Source organism: Polypterus senegalus, unplaced genomic scaffold (genome assembly GCF_016835505.1).
Source record: "Polypterus senegalus isolate Bchr_013 unplaced genomic scaffold, ASM1683550v1 scaffold_553, whole genome shotgun sequence".
NCBI classification, from domain to species: Eukaryota; Metazoa; Chordata; class Cladistia; order Polypteriformes; family Polypteridae; genus Polypterus; species Polypterus senegalus.
Window position 1 is genome coordinate 1 of NW_024381012.1, and position 16,095 is coordinate 16,095.

At 38.9% G+C, this 16,095-nt stretch overlaps 1 protein-coding gene across 1 annotated transcript; it reads left to right on the plus strand.

Annotated features, from left to right (window-relative positions):
• Positions 1 to 623: 623 nt before the first annotated feature.
• Positions 624 to 15,405, plus strand: LOC120520470 (von Willebrand factor A domain-containing protein 7-like; the record flags this gene model as incomplete). Its single annotated transcript, XM_039742810.1, has 6 exons — positions 624 to 858; positions 1,026 to 1,194; positions 3,397 to 3,526; positions 6,865 to 6,902; positions 9,626 to 9,742; positions 15,220 to 15,405. Coding segments are annotated over 6 exons (875 nt in total), but the record flags the coding sequence as incomplete, so codon positions are not given.
• Positions 15,406 to 16,095: the final 690 nt, after the last annotated feature.

Genomic DNA, 16,095 nt, shown 5'->3' on the forward strand with positions numbered 1-16,095 from the left:
TTTTTATGGTTTATTATGAACCTTGTGGATTCTGCATTTAAAGTTTATCTGAAATGTGTTTAAAGACTTCTGTTTATTTTAATGTGTTTGGGTCCTCACAGGTGGCGCAGTGGTAGTGCTGCTGCAAGGAGACTGTGGAAGATTGTGGATTTGCTTCCCGGTTCCTCACTGTGTGGATAGCTTTCAGTACTGAGAAAAGCGCTAATTAAATGTGATGAATTATAATTGTGACAACATTTTGTTTTTTTATGGGCACTTCTGTTTTGGGCTTAGCTTGTGAATGGTTTCTAACCTCTTTGCTATGTAGGATTACCAGAGACTGGATAAAAATATTTTGTATATAGTATGCTTTGGTTTATGCTCATTTTGACTTTCTGAAATACAGAGTTTCCACATTATTTTTCTCAAATGGCCTTTTTGGTTTCTGGCTTACGAAAATACAGGACTGATTTTTGTTATGAACTTTTAGTTGAGATTTAAAAATCCGTATTTAAAATTATTTCTGTCTTTACTACTAACTGCATAACATTTAGTAGCAGGAAGCATGTGAAAAGAGGGACAGAAACAGGAGCCATGTGTTAATTATCTCCAACAGCAATTACAAGATAAATGTTCATTTTCAGCAACTGTCACACGTCTTAAAATCAGCAATGTTTTTTCAGGGAAATGCAGTCATGGAGGCATATTTGATAAAAGCCGCCATCAAAGTGCAAAAGGTGGAATCAATAAAGACACTACTTCTTTTCTCTTCTCTCCTCACAATTATCTTCATGAGGATGCTGCTCACCTTGCCACTCTTGCAACTGTTGCCACACTTGAGGATCTGTGGAATGCAGTAGGAAATGAAGCCTTTCTCATGTAAGTGAATGGCAAACAAAATGGACTTACACTGCATACCTTATAAGTTTATGCTTAAAATGTGTATATCCAGGAATTAAACAGATTTGTACATTAACTACTGTGACTAATTTCAAAGATTGTTTTGTTTTTTTGGCATTAAGTAGTCAATATTTTTTGGTGTGCAGGCTTTTAAATGTCCTTCACCACATGGTACTTTGCTTTGTGATTGATACCACTGGCAGCATGTTTGAAGAAATTGATGCAGCACGTCAACGAGCCATTTCAGTCATCCAGGAGAGAAAGGGGCTGTACCTGAAACATTTCTTTATGTCCTGGTTCCTTTTCATGACCCAGGTATGAATTCAAAGCTCAGTGTTATTCAAAAAAAGTATCTCCTTGAAAGAACAACAACCAAACTTAATTTAACATACTAGTGGCTTTATATACTGATAATTATCTAGAGTATATAAGTAGGTTTCTCTAAACCAATTTAGATATTGGGAGGGGCATTGTATTGCTTGAGTGGATTATAATGATTAATACATGCACATTTTTGATATTTGAATTTTTTTGCTTCAATTCTGGGATTAGAATACACACATACTGTACCTTTCACCCACATTGATACTAATTTCATGGATAACCACTCCATACAACTAGAATGAGGTCCAACACAGCCACTCATATCATACACTGTAAGCTACATTATTAGTGCACTGTAGACAGTTTGCTATATGACAGAAACCACAAGTGACAACAACAGAGGAAGACGTAAAGGCTTTTACAATACACACAAACACAGAGGATCTGTATAAGAAAGGACAGAGCAGAGTTCTTTTTCCTTAGGAGACTGTGTTCCTTTAATGTGGGAAGTGACATTTTTCACATTTTCTAAAACTCTGTGATGGCCAGTGCAGTTTTCTATGGTGTGGTGTGCTGGGCTAGTAACATCACTTCAAGAGAGGGCCACTGAATCAACAAGCTAATTAAAGGGCAAGCTCGGTTATGAGACATACTGTGGACCACCTGGTGGTCATAGCAAAACACAAATTTAAACAAACTGAGTGCCATTATTAGTAATGCTACATATCCTCTTATACCAACAGCAATACGTCTGCAATATGTCTCACTCTGACTGTGACAGCCAAATCAGAACTTTTCTTTCTTTTGAATTTTCTTGGTTTATAGTCAATCCAGTATGTGCTGAGACTGAAGCGTTAATGAATATTTATTTATTTACTGTCTATGTATTTAATTTTTAAAGAGCTTCTGTAAAAAAGCCAAAGTTCCCCCTGGGGACAAATACAGTTATTTTATTTCAAAAGTGATAGCTGCATTATAATTTATAAAGACACCTTAAAAATTCTCTATTTAACTGGTATTACTGGGTTACTTATCCTCTCTCAGTTTGAAGGTAGTGTATTTCATTGTGGGAATTTTCACAGGATGCGTAAATGACTACTATAGTATTACAGATATGTCGATCCCATGACCCGAGATAAGTGTAAGCTTCATAGTCATAAAACATTTGGTTGGTTAGACCTTGTCTGTTTTGAATACAAATGATATGATTGGTAATAAAAATGTGCAGCTGGAATGGTATTTTGTTTCTGGACAGAGAAATTGGTAACATCTAAACATAAGACAAATAAATATTTTTGTTAAACAAAAATCAGGGTCCCTAAATTCAACACAGGCTCAGGAGATACAGGATGTCTGGTTGCACTACCTCTGTACCACAGTGATTTTTTTCAAGAGTATATGTGCTTATATGTGTAAATGCTGTATAATGAAATTACTGTAATGACGGTCATAATTTTCACTGAGTTGCATATTTGAGACATTCCCTAGTGATGTGTCTCTGTAGACTCAAACTCTAATCATCACTCAGTTGTAATGAAACTCGGCACAGTTATCAATATTGCAAAATGCAGAAGCCTATTTCTTTGAAGCAAAATACAACATTTTACTGCTAAAATCATTGCTTTATGTAGGGAAAGTCAAGTGCCAGGAACTTCCGTTTTTTATTATTGAAACAAAGGCAGGCTAAATGAGAAGAGAATTGAACCACCAGCATTGTGCTTCAAAGTCAAATGCCTTAGTCATTACACCACACCTGCAAATTGTATTATGTATTTATGCAGCATTCATTATTTCAGTACAGGCAGTATTTAAATATGTAGGAACAAATAAGTGAAGTAAATTAGTGCAGAAACTATATCAATAATTTATATTTCAGGGTATGTAGAAATACACAATTTGGCAAAAGCAAAACTAAAGCAGGAAATTCTTTTCTGATTCAAATCACCTTATGGTGAAGGTGTCACCCATTACTTTATTGAGAAACAGGAAATGAAGCTGATTCTCCCAGAACTTGAGTGCAAGAGTGAAAAACCAACCTTGGATAGGATGCTATTTTATCACATGGTACACTGAGACCAGGCTATTCTTGAAATTCCATTATTCTAACATTTATATCTTTAGGAATCAGGAAGTCTCTTTTTCCACAGTCATGCTAATTATAGAAATATAAATAAATGTGTCTATCATATGTAGCTGGTGTCCCAAGTTAGAATTGGAGGTTACCTTGCACTTAATGCTGCTGAGCTAATCTACAGCTCGAAGAGACCTTATACTGCTGTAAGTTACTTCAGAGTTCAGATCGTGCAATATTTTTTTATTCAAGGTGTTTTTACTTTCAATACACAGCATAATGCTGTGTTTTTCTTTTCAAATGGAATGCCCTTTCTAGTATTTGAACATACTGTTTCCAGCAGGGGGGGCTTGCTCCCTGGGATTGTGCTCTTTATTGAAAAGAAAATCAAATCAAAGTGCATGACATGCTTGAACCTGTATATGTACCCCACCCCTTGGTGGAAATAATCAGAAGAAAAAAATATGGTACAAAAAGATATGTATACCAAATACCACTGACTCACTCATCACGAAATCTCCTGAACCATGAGGACTTGGGACTTGAAATTTGGAATGTAGATTACCCTGGGCCCATAGGTGTTTTCGCTAAGAGCGGTTTTAAACATTTAGTGGTCCAAGCGTTTTCTGTCTGTATATCTGTCTTCTTTATGTCTGTCTGCTTTTCACGAGAGAATTACTTAACGGATTTAGATCTGGTTGTTTTCTATAATTTGCTTGAACTTTCCAGTTGATTTTGTGAATTCTGTCATTGCGCTAAGTATCATAGTTCGAAACATGGTACCGATGTATTTATGCAAATCGAACAGAGTGGCTGTGGGTCAAGAGCAGGGCGGGCCCTTCCTCATTTACTGCAACTTCTTTTTGAGATGGTGTAAGGAGTAACGTTTGACGTTTTTGAGAGAGAGATAAACCTACGCGTGTTTGAGAGGGTAGCTGCTCATTGCCAGAGATATCACGGCCATGTGCTTTTCTCCCCACGTGGGGAACGCTTTCCCATCAGAGCTGAACACGATCAGATAAAGTACCAATGTCTATTGATTAAAGTTTGTCCTGTTTCATTACTATGGGTACAGCTAGTATATATATATCTCTGCAGGAGATCGGTATCACGGAGGAGGTTATCTCTTAAAGTGAGATAAAGGAAGTGTTTGCAATGTGAGAAAAAGTTTTGAACTTTAAAGAAAGAAACACGCTAAAAAGTTACAACTGATCAGCAGCAGTGCTATTTAATGACACCTTCCTAACTCATTTCAGAAACATACTAAAGGGAGGACTAAACAAAGCTCCTGGATTGGTTTCTATTGAAAGCAGCTGCAAATGAAAGTGCGGCGTGGCAAAAAGAAAAAACTAGTGAAAGAAAATTAAGTTAAGAAAAAGTGAAGTGAAAGAAAAAACATTACAATATGCTGAAGCGCCAAGATCTATACTGCTCAAAAGAATTAAAGGAACACTTTTAATCAGAGTATAGCATAAAGCATAAAGTCAATGAAACTTATGGGATATTAATCTGGTCAGTTAAGTAGCAGAGGGGGTTGTTAATCAGTTTCAGCTTCTGTGGTGTTAATGAAATTAACAACAGATGCACTAGAGGGCAACAATGAGATGACCCCAAAACAGGAATGGTTTAACAGGTGGAGGCCACTGACATTTTCCCTCCTTATCTTTTCTGACTGTTTCTTCACTAGTTGACTATTTCTTCTTCACTACTGGTAGCATGAGGCGATACCTGGACCCTACAGAGGTTGCACAGGTAGTCCAACTTCTCCAGGATGGCACATCAATACGTGTCATTGCCAGAAGGTTTGCTGTGTCTCCCTGCACAGTCTCAAGGGCATGGAGGAGATTCTAGGAGACAAGCAGTTACTCTAGGAGAGCTGGAGAGGGCCTTAGAAGGTCCATAACCCATCAGCAGGACCAGTATCTGCTCCTTTGGACAAGGAGGAACAGGATGAGCACTGCCAGAGCCCTACAAAATGACCTCCAGCAGGCCACTGGTGTGAATGTCTTTGCCAAACAATCAGAAACAGACTTCTAAAAGGTTACCTGAGGGCCCAAATGTCTACTGCGCCTGTGCTCACTGCACAGCACCGGGAGCTCAATTGGCATTTGCATAGAATACCAGAATGGCAGGTCCACCACTGGCGTCCTGTGCTTTTCACAGATGAGGCAGGTTCACCCTGAGTATATGTGAAAGACTTGAAAGGTTAGGAGAAGCCGTGGAGAATATTATGCTGCCTGAACATGTTTAGCATGACTGGTTTGGTGGTGGGTCAGTGATGATCTTGGGGCATATCCATGGAACGACTCACAGACCTCTACAGGCTAGACAACGGCATCTTGACTGTCATTAGGTATCAGGATGAAATCCTTGGACCCATTGTCAGACCCTACGCTGGTGCAGTAGGTCCTGGTTTCCTCCTAATGCGACAATGCCCGGCCTCATGGCAAGAGTATGCAGGCAGTACATGGAGGATGAAGGAATGAAACAATTGAATGGCCTTCATCGATCCCTGACTTAAACCCAATAGAACATCTGTGGGCATTATGTTTCGGTCCATTAGGCGCGCAGGAGTTTGCTCCTCAGACTGTACAACAGCTCAGGATGCCCTCATACAGATCTGGGAGGAAATGCCACAAGACACCATCCGTCATCTCATTAGGAGCATGCCCCGACGTTGTCAAGCATGCATACAAGCTCGTGGGGGCCACACAAGATACTGAAAAGCATTTTTGAGTAGCAGAAATTAAGTTTTTGAAAAAATGGACTAGCCTGCCACATCTTCATTTTCACTCTGATTTTAGGGTGTCTCACACAATTGAGCCCTTATTTCCATTAAAAGACTTGGCATCCTTTTGTTCTTAAGACATTGCTGTCGTTATTTGTATAGATATCCAACTTCATATTGAGATCTGATGTATCTAATGTGTTTCTTTAAAGTGTTCCTTTAATTTTTGTGAGGCAGTGTATGTATATATATATGTATATATATAATTTGCTTTAAAATGCAGCTTCTCCCAATATACATTGTATACATACATATCCAGGCCGAAGAGAAGCCATTGAAACGATATAGTCATCATCTAGTTCTTCTGATAAATGTACACCCAGTTCAGTAGTGCCTGGCGTTCTGGAGGTACCTCATCATGATAAATACCCACACATTTTGCATATTCAGTGAGCTTTTTGTGAAACTTGGTATGAATAATTGCAATGTTGTTTATGGACTGTGTCCTTCTAAGACCCAAATAGCACCTGTTTCGCTATGTGTGCACAGTGCACCTGCTCTAATCATTCATGGCCTCTGCCTAAAAATGATGGGTCAGGTTCTTTAATCAATTAAAATCCCTGCCTGAAAGAACTGTCCTTACATCAGCTAAATGTGTGCTAAACACTTTGCTCATAAATCACAATTATCAAGTAGATACATTTCATCTTTGGTTACACACATGCAAGAAGAAACGTGCTTCAGTTCTTTGCCCCAAATAAGCACATTTAGTTATGTTCCATTTTTTACAGGCTTTGGGCCAGTTTACAAAACCACTGATCAGAGAAGTTTATGTTTCTGAACAATCTTACTTCATTGTCAGGAGGTGCTGAACCTGAGATGTGTCTATCAGCCATTAAGGTAATGCAGCAATTTTAAATGATTTAAAGTACAGGTTCAAGGTTCCATAGATAAAAAACAAAGAGGTCAAATACTCCTTCACTCCAACTGTTATTAATCTCCTAAATATGTTTAACTTCAATAAATTTTCATGGTCTTAAATCAAGACATTTGCCAATGCATGGTGGTGCAGTCTTAGCGCTGCCCTCACAGTTAGGAGACCGGTCCTTCCTGCATGAAGTTTGCATTTTCTCCCATGTCTGCATGGGTTTCTTCCAATACTCCGGTTTCCTCCCACAGTCCCAAGACATGCAGGTTAGGTGCATTGACGTGGCATCCTGCCTGGGGTTTGTTTCCTGCCTTGCGCCCTGTGTTGGCTGGGATTGACTCCAGCAGACCTGTGACCCTGTAGTTAGGATATAGCGGGTTGGATAATGGATGGATGTACTGTATGAAGTAATGTTAAATCATCAGTATTACGCTCCATGTTGTATCTTGATTTTTTGTACATGTATAAAGTTTATGTCTGACATGGTGTTCTCTGTTGATATGCTTTTAACGATATGTTGGGGCCTCACTGTAAAACCTGCTAACAAACCAAATGACCCACTTGAGGCAATAAAGATGCAAATGCAAACGACCTGCATAAATGAGACATAACATGAAATACATGAAGTTAATAAAAATGGTTGGCAGAAAGAATACTATAAACTGGCAGCTCCAAAGTTCAGTCCCAAGGGACCTCATGTGGCCTCAGGTTTGTATCCCAACCAATGTCACAATCAGTGCATCATCCTTAATTTTAATTGATACAATTGTTAAGTAAGTTTTCCTCATATTCTAAGAAATGTTGAAGTGTTTGTATTTTCCTACAGCTTCTTAAGTTTTTGTTTTCCTCTTCTATAGAGTTTACTCCCTTAGGTAAATTTCCAAGTGCTGAAAATGCTTACATGCCATATGTTGTTGTCTGCTCATTTGTAAGAAACATTTCTTAATAAGGGGTGGTGCAGGGAGTGCTGCTGTTTTTCAGTGAGGAGACCAGGGTTCACGCTCTGGATGGAGTTTGCATGTTCTCCCTGTGTCTGTGTGGTTTTCCACCGGGTGTTCCAGTTTCCTCCCACCATTCAAAGACATGGAAATTGGGTGAATAGGTGATCCTAAATTGGCCCTAATGTATGAATGAGTGTTCACCCTGTGATGGACTGGCACCCTGTTCAGGGTTTGCTCCTGCCTTGTGCTCTGTGCTGGCAGGGATATGCTTCAGCCGACCCTCATGACCCTGTTCAGGACTAAGTGGGATAGAAAATGACTGACTGATTTCCTTTTGAGCAGACAAGTAAAAATAGCATTAGAGTAATTTCTTCCCTTTAGTTTTCAGTATTGTTTGCAGCTATGTCCACACTGCTCATTGGTAATCATCAATTTTGAAACAGTTAATGTAGTAAACTTTACAGTAAAAATTGTAAGCAAATGTCAATAGCAACCAAAACATTTAAAGCAACGTTGAAATATAAAAATATTTTTGAATTCCTTTGAACTATTTGTAGTGAAATAGCTAAACGATGAGATCAATGACAAAGTAAAAATGAATAGAAACCTGAAGCCATGTGGGTATCCCAGAACAGAACCTGAAACTACTGCAATAAAGCAATAGAATGACATGCACACAGGAGGTTTTGCTAAATGTTTTGACAAAATTACACATCATATTTGTTGTGTGAGATTGATCCCTATTCAATAATGTAAACTGTGAAAGACAAGGGGTGCCATTGAGTCCCAAAACCCCAGACACAACCACAACAAGACAGTCCAAGGGCAAATAAACTTTTTTTATTCTGCAAATTCTTTTGTTACAGTTAACACCACAATACCCAATTCAAAATACTTCTTTTTCTCCTCCAGGTGAGCTTCTGCCTCCCGACTCTGACTCCACTGGACGAGACTGGACAGCCACCTATAATGCTGGTGCCAGGGCATAGCCCGATGGAATCACATCCAGGTCAAATGGAAGCTCCCTGAAATAGGGAGTCCTTCTCCCGCAGTGCTCTTGGCATCATACAAAGACCCTGTGGGTTGTCCTTCAGGAATATGAACCCCATAGATCCCTGCAGGTGTCTATACTGGATCCATTCCAATGGGTGCACTGCCACCTGTTGTACAGGGGGAGGAAACCGATAATAGTTCAGTCCCATCCCAGCGGGTTATGCCTCTTCTCATGTTGTCCCTCCTTTATGACTTTTTGGCAGAGAAAGGGTCCAACATAGCACTTAGAAAATAGTTTTCTGTTTCTTTAACTGTTTAAAATGCTTTGTATAGTGGGCATGTTTTACCTTATTAAAAAAAACTTATCAGCGATGAACATTTCCCTTGATCTGTAAAGATACAACTTTCACATATTACAGTTGACTACAGTATAAGAACAGATGTTCCCTAAGGTAATTGTTAAGTCATAGGTGAAATGATAAACCATTCATGTGTTTTTTTTCAAGGTTGTTTGAGCCTTATTAAAATAAGCATGGCTTTAGTTCATTTAAAAAGGAAGCATTAATACCTAACAGAGGGATACCAGTTTAGGAAGCAACTACACATACTATATACTTAGTCTTAGTTCATTCTTTTAGAATTTGATTAACATAATGTTTTAAAAACTACAGGTGGAGTTTTTACCAATAGGTATACTTATATTTTTTGCTTGCTGAATTCCTGTTGTACTGAGTTATAAATCTGGCTTTATCCCTATACAGTTGGCACTGGAAAATACCCCGCCACTCTCTGAGATCTTTGTCTTCACTGATGCTTCTCCTAAAGATATTAATCTTCAAAGTATTATTGAAGCCTTAATAATTCAAAAAGGATCAAAGGTGAGCTTTTTATGTTCAGCTCTACATCTGTTGTCCTAAGTTGCTATTATTGAAGACCATTCCTAAGCTGTTTTTTAATTTTGTAAACTGTACATAGCACTAAGGATCTGGCTTAAGAAATTTATCTTAATAGTTATGAGTGTTGTCTATTTCAAATATCAAAATTATTTCTATAAAGTAGGATTTTGGTGGGAAGGGATAGCTTACCTGAAGGAGATATTTATAATCACTTTTCCTAAGTAAGCTAATTTTCTGCATAATTGCAAGTAAAACCCCATGATGATGATGATAATAATACCTTTAATCTATATAGTGCTTATCCCATCTACCCATCAGCTTCACAGAGTTTCAGAAAGAACAGCAGAGCATATTTAATATTGATACAATTATTTTCTGCACAGAACACTAAAACCGACAAATACAGGATATACCAAGCTTTAAATCGAATAAAAGACAATAAACCAGAGTAAAATACTAAATTTCAATACTAGAAGAAAAGTCTGAACAAATAACATCATTTGTGATATAACACATATTCACAAATTATCCTGATCATTTGGGTAGAGAGGTAAGCTGAAAGAAGGGGCAGAATGTTAGATTAGTTAAAAGCCATTCTGAACAGATGAGTCAACTGATCTAATTTTGGGAGGTCATTCAAAAGTCTGGGTGCTATACAGCTGAAGGCCCTGTCACCCATAGAGTGCAGGCTAGTGTGAGGCACAGTAAGATTGCCAGAATCAGAGGACATTAGTGGGCAACCAGGAGCATAGTGATGGAGAAAGTCAATGATATAGTCTGGTGCAAGGCCATTTAAAGCTTTGTAGGTTGCTAATAGAGTCTTATATTCAGTCCTGTAAGACACAGGAGCTAGTGAAGGTAAAGAAGGATGGATGTGTGCTCACTGTTGCTGGTTCTAAGGACTCTTGAAGCAGAGTCCCGAATCAACTGGAGCTATGATATAAAATTTGAAGGGTTACCTGCCAGTAGGGAGTTACAATAATTGATGCAGGATGTGATAAAACATGGGAAAGTTTCTCAGCATTAAAAAAGGAGAGGAATGAGAGAACATGGGATATGTTATAGAGGTGGAAGTAAGAAAGTTTCTTAATGTGATTTATGTGGGTGGAATAAGAATAAGTTGCATTTTAGTGCCAATCTGCAGGAGCTGTGAGCTGAGAAAGCTCTGATAAAATTTAACTTGTAACATTGAAATAGAGTTGAAACAGAGTTGAGTATCATCTGCATAAAGTGATAACCAGTCCATAAGTATGAATGATATGGCCAAGGGAAGCCTTTAGATACAAAGAGCAGAGGGCTAAGAACAGGTCAAATGCTGCCCGTGAACTTTACATTCAAGCCTGGCTGTGCTGGTGACCTGGCCCACAATGTAAAATATTTTGGGTGCTGCAAAATACCAGTGTCTTTTAGTTCATCCCAATCTGACCATTTGCTCTGGACTAACTGTTCAATATGCAGGAGTTTATCACAAGAGTATTTCAGCATAGTAGAAAGCCAATAATTATCTAACAATAGTAGAGCACACTTCAGTGGCTCAGCAACTAGAGGGAAGCTGTCTGGACAATGTTTACAGAGGCTCCTGGCGCCTACAAGGCACTACCCCACCCTCACCTGGGCTGTTCAGATCATATCAGCGTTTTATGGTTCCTGCATACAAGTCCCTGCTGAAGCGCACTAAACCAGCCCGCAAGAGCATCAGAGTGTGGCAGGTTGGTGCGGTTTCAGCTCTCAAGACTGCTTGAATTGACAGACTGGGACATTTTCAGAGAGGCTGCTATGGATGGTGACTCCATCAATCTGGAGGAGTACACAGACTCTGTGACTGGCTACATCTCCAAATGCATAGAGGATGTTACTGTTACCAAGGATGTTACCACTAGAGCCAACCAAAAGCCCTGGATGACAAGAGAAGTGCACAAGCTGCTCAAGATCAGAAATGCAGCCTTCAGATCTGGAGACAAGGCGCCTTAGGGTGACCAGAGCCAACCTGTCTCGTGCTATAAGGAGAGCTAAGTGGGCATACGCAGAAGATCAACAAACAATTCAGCAGCACCAGAGACACCGTCGTATGTGGCAGGGTGTTCAGGCAATTACAAACTACAAGCCCAATCCACACAGCAGTGATGGTGATGCCTCCCTTCCAGATGAGCTGAACAACTTCTTTGCACGGTTTGAGGCACAGAACAAAGAGCCTGCGAGAAAAGCAACACCTCCCTCCACTGACCAAGCACTCTGTCTCTCCATAACAGATGTGAGGAGGACTCTACCCAGAGTCAATCCAAGGAAGGCTGCAGGACCTGACAACATACCTGGTCTTGTGCTCAAAGAATGTGCAAGTCAACTGGCTGGTGTCCTCACAGACATCTTCAACACATCTCTGAGCCAGTCGTCAGTCCCAACATGCTTCAAGTCGACCACCATCATACCAGTGCCAAAGAAGTCATCAGTGACATGCCTGAATGACTACCGACCAGTTGCACTCACACCAATCATAATGAAGTGCTTGAAAGGTTAGTCATGTCACACATAAAGACTAATCTCCTGCCTCCCTTGACCCTCTTCAGTTTGCATACCGCTCAAACAGGTCAACTGAGGATGCCATATGCTCTGCCCTTCACATCTCCATGACACATCTGGATAAAAAAGACACATATGTCAGGATGCTATTCATAGACTTTAGCTCTGCCTTCAACACAATCATCCCCCCAAAGCTGGTTGTAAAACTGAGCAGGTTGGGCCTAAACACCACCCTCTGCAATTGGATCCTGGACTTCTTGACAGAGGGCCCCAGTCAGTTCGGATGGGCTACAACACTTCCAGCATCATCACACTGAGCACTGGAGCACCGCGGGCTGTGTGCTTAGTCACTGCTCTTCACCCTGCTGACTCACGACTGCACAGCCAGCACAACACCAATCACATCATCAAGTTTGCGGATGATACGGGTGCTGGACTGATAAGCAGGGATGATGAAAGAGCATACAGAGATGAGGTGAAATGGCTGTCCGCATGGTGTGAAGACAACAATCTATCTATCAATGTCGACAAAACAAAAGAGATAATCGTGGACTTCAGAAAATCACGTCCTGCCCACATCCGCTCAGCATCAAGCGGTTTCGATGTGGAGATTGTTAGGAGTACCAAGTTCCTCGGTGTGCACTTAACTGAGGAACTTACGTGGACACTAACACCTCATCACTAATCAAGAAAGCCCAGCAGAGACTACACTTCCTGAGGCGTCTGAATCAACGTCTTCCCCTTCCATCCTCACCATGTTCTACAGAGGCACCAGAGAGTGTCCTGACCAGCTGCATCGCTGTATGGTATGGCAACTGCAACATATCCGACCCATAGCGCCTGCAAAGGATAGTGAAGACAGCAGAGAACATTATTGGGGTGCCTCTCCCTTCACTACAAGACATATTTTACAAACGCTGTGTCCGCCAAGGGCCTGCAGCATTGTGCAGGACCCTTACACCCCTCACATGGACTTTTCACACTTCTGCCATCCAAAAGAAGATATTGCAGCATCAAAGCCAAATCTGCGAGGCTGCAGGAGATTTTACCCCAAGCTGTTAGACTCCTTAACACCAGGCTGCCCCTGGGACCTTCCACACGCCTCAACCTCCTCTACAAAACAGAACTTTTATACATGAAAACCACTATCCTGCAAAGAACTGAAAATCTCATACTGACCTCTAAGGATTTATGAAACATTCTGACCTGTCATTGTTTACACACGTCTTAAACAACTATTATCATACACTGATAATTTCTGTATTATCTATATCTATTATTTATTATTTATTTACTTATTATATTACATATCTTACACATCAATATTGCTGCTACTTGTTTGTCCTATCTTTGCACAATGTCTTGTCTTGTTTGTTTGTGTTTTAATTATAAATTTAAAAAATTTTTATTCTATTTTTAATTTACTATTTGCACATCATGTTGTTACACTGTGGACCCTGAGCTCTAATTTGTCTATCTGTATACTTGTATATGGTTGAGATGACAATAAAGTTCACTTTGACTTTGACTTTGACTTTGAAAGTGGAGAGGGAGCGGAGGTGTGGGGTTACGCAAACGAATGGTGATAGCAACGCGATAAAAAATCTAGTAGAAGCATAGTCTGTTGCCACTGGAGGATTGATCCATTAAAAAAGCAGAAGTTATTATAAAATGGGCAGGAAAATAATTACGAGAATTCATTGCAACAACAACAACATTTATTTATATAGCACATTTCATACAAACAGTAGCTCAAAGTGCTTTACATATTAAAGAATAGAAAAACGAAAGACACAATTATAAAACAAAATAAATCAACATTAATTAACATCGAATGAGAATAAGGTTCAACTTTTCAACTTCAATTGGTTCCAACATTTAACCATATGCATATAACCTTGGTTATTACAGGTTATTCGCTTTAGCACTGCAAGCCCGGTAGCAACCAGTGAATTATTTTACAGTAACATTTGGTCTCAACGTTTTTTATTTTAAAGGTTTATTGTCATGTGTACAGAGTTCTGTAAAATTCTTATTTACATGTCAAATCAACATGCAACATGTCACAATTCTCCATCACTGTGATCAGCAAGTATGACTAGTCAAATATGGGTCTTACCTTGAAGCCTTTGGATTCTTTATTCTTCCTTTACCAAAGTATTAGCTGAATCGGGGAATTCAATATCAAAAAATAAATTTCATTTTCTTCCAATACAATGCATGCACTACAATAAAGAAAGTCATACTCTTCATATACACTGTTGTTGTCCTTTCCTGAAGGCCTTAATTTAAAATAAATGTAGGCTATAAACTAGACAGTGAATTGTTGATAGTATGTGACCAATAAAACACGTGGTTTATTTTTTCAAGTCTCAATGGTTGGATTTGCAAACTAGAAACCAAAACCTTAAGACTCAATGGAGTTAATTGATTGGAAGAACGTTTGAGATGGGTAAATCAAATCATATTCAAAAGAATATTGTTGTTGGGACGTGGAATTCTCAATCAACCTAAACTTTAAATTCCACCAAAACAGTGTTTTCTTTTATTTTTTTAGGTAAAGTTTTCAGTGTTAAGTATGTAGAGCTGCTACAGGTGAGGCATCCAAATAAACCAGCATAACGCTAACACTGAATATATTATCAAAGATGCAACAATAACATATTAGAAAAAATTTATATATACACATACACACAGTATATATACATTTACCAACATCTTACTGTGTTAATACTTACTGTACAGAGTATGCAATTAATCTTCATCTAATCAGGCCATTAGCATAACTGAAAGATATGTTGCTTAATATAATTGATGATATACTTAATTTTAAACATAACATCTACCAGGAGGTACAAATGTATTTTCTTAAAGTTGCACAACTAGTTATTGCTATGTACTTTTAATTTATAACATACTCTGTAATATATTCTCATCATTAGGTAACATTTCTTCTCACAGAGGACCCCTCAAGAAATCGAAAAAAAAGAAGAGCACTTGTGCCTCCTAATCGTTTTTCAGTGTACACTAAACTTGCTGCTCTTTCTGGAGGACTCAGTTTATTTACAACAAATAAAGAGATTCTGCCCGTGTCCTCAGTCATCCAAGACAACACTGCATATGCCAAGGTCAGGACACATTTTGAAATACTTAACACCACTTTTATCAATAATATTTAGTTTAGCCTGTGTATTGCCCAAAGTACAGTCAAAGTCAAATTTGCATTCTCTAATCAACATGTTATATTACTTATTCAGCTCAGAAACATAAGATTTTGTAGATCAAAGAAAGAGTATGGTCACGAATTTCTTGCAGTCCCAGAGATATGTGTTTGACTCCAGTTTGCTCACTCTTGCATATAATTTGTGCATTCCTCCATGACTTTGTAGGTAATCTTTAGGTACTGCAGATAATTGATATAGCAACCTGAATATATGCAAATTAAGTTGAACAGGAACTCTGAAATGTATAAAGTAGTGTGTTTTGTGTGTGGCCAGAACAGGTTCCTACATTACCTGATACTGCCAGGGTAGGTTCTGCAGGCAGTGACCAGGTAGTTAAAGAGAGTTCGAAAATGGATGGATGAATTCTAGTAAATCTTCAACACATTTGACTAAGGGAATAATTATTTCTTTACTTGCCTTCTTCAACTGATATTTTAATTGTTTTATAATGTTTAGCTATTTTTCAGAACAGTTCAGTTTAACATTGATAATAGAATTTCTTCACCAAGTTATGGCAGCCTTCATGGTATTAATTATTGTGTTTCAGGTCATTAGATGTTACAACATAGGGAATGTGTCTAATAGCTGTTAATT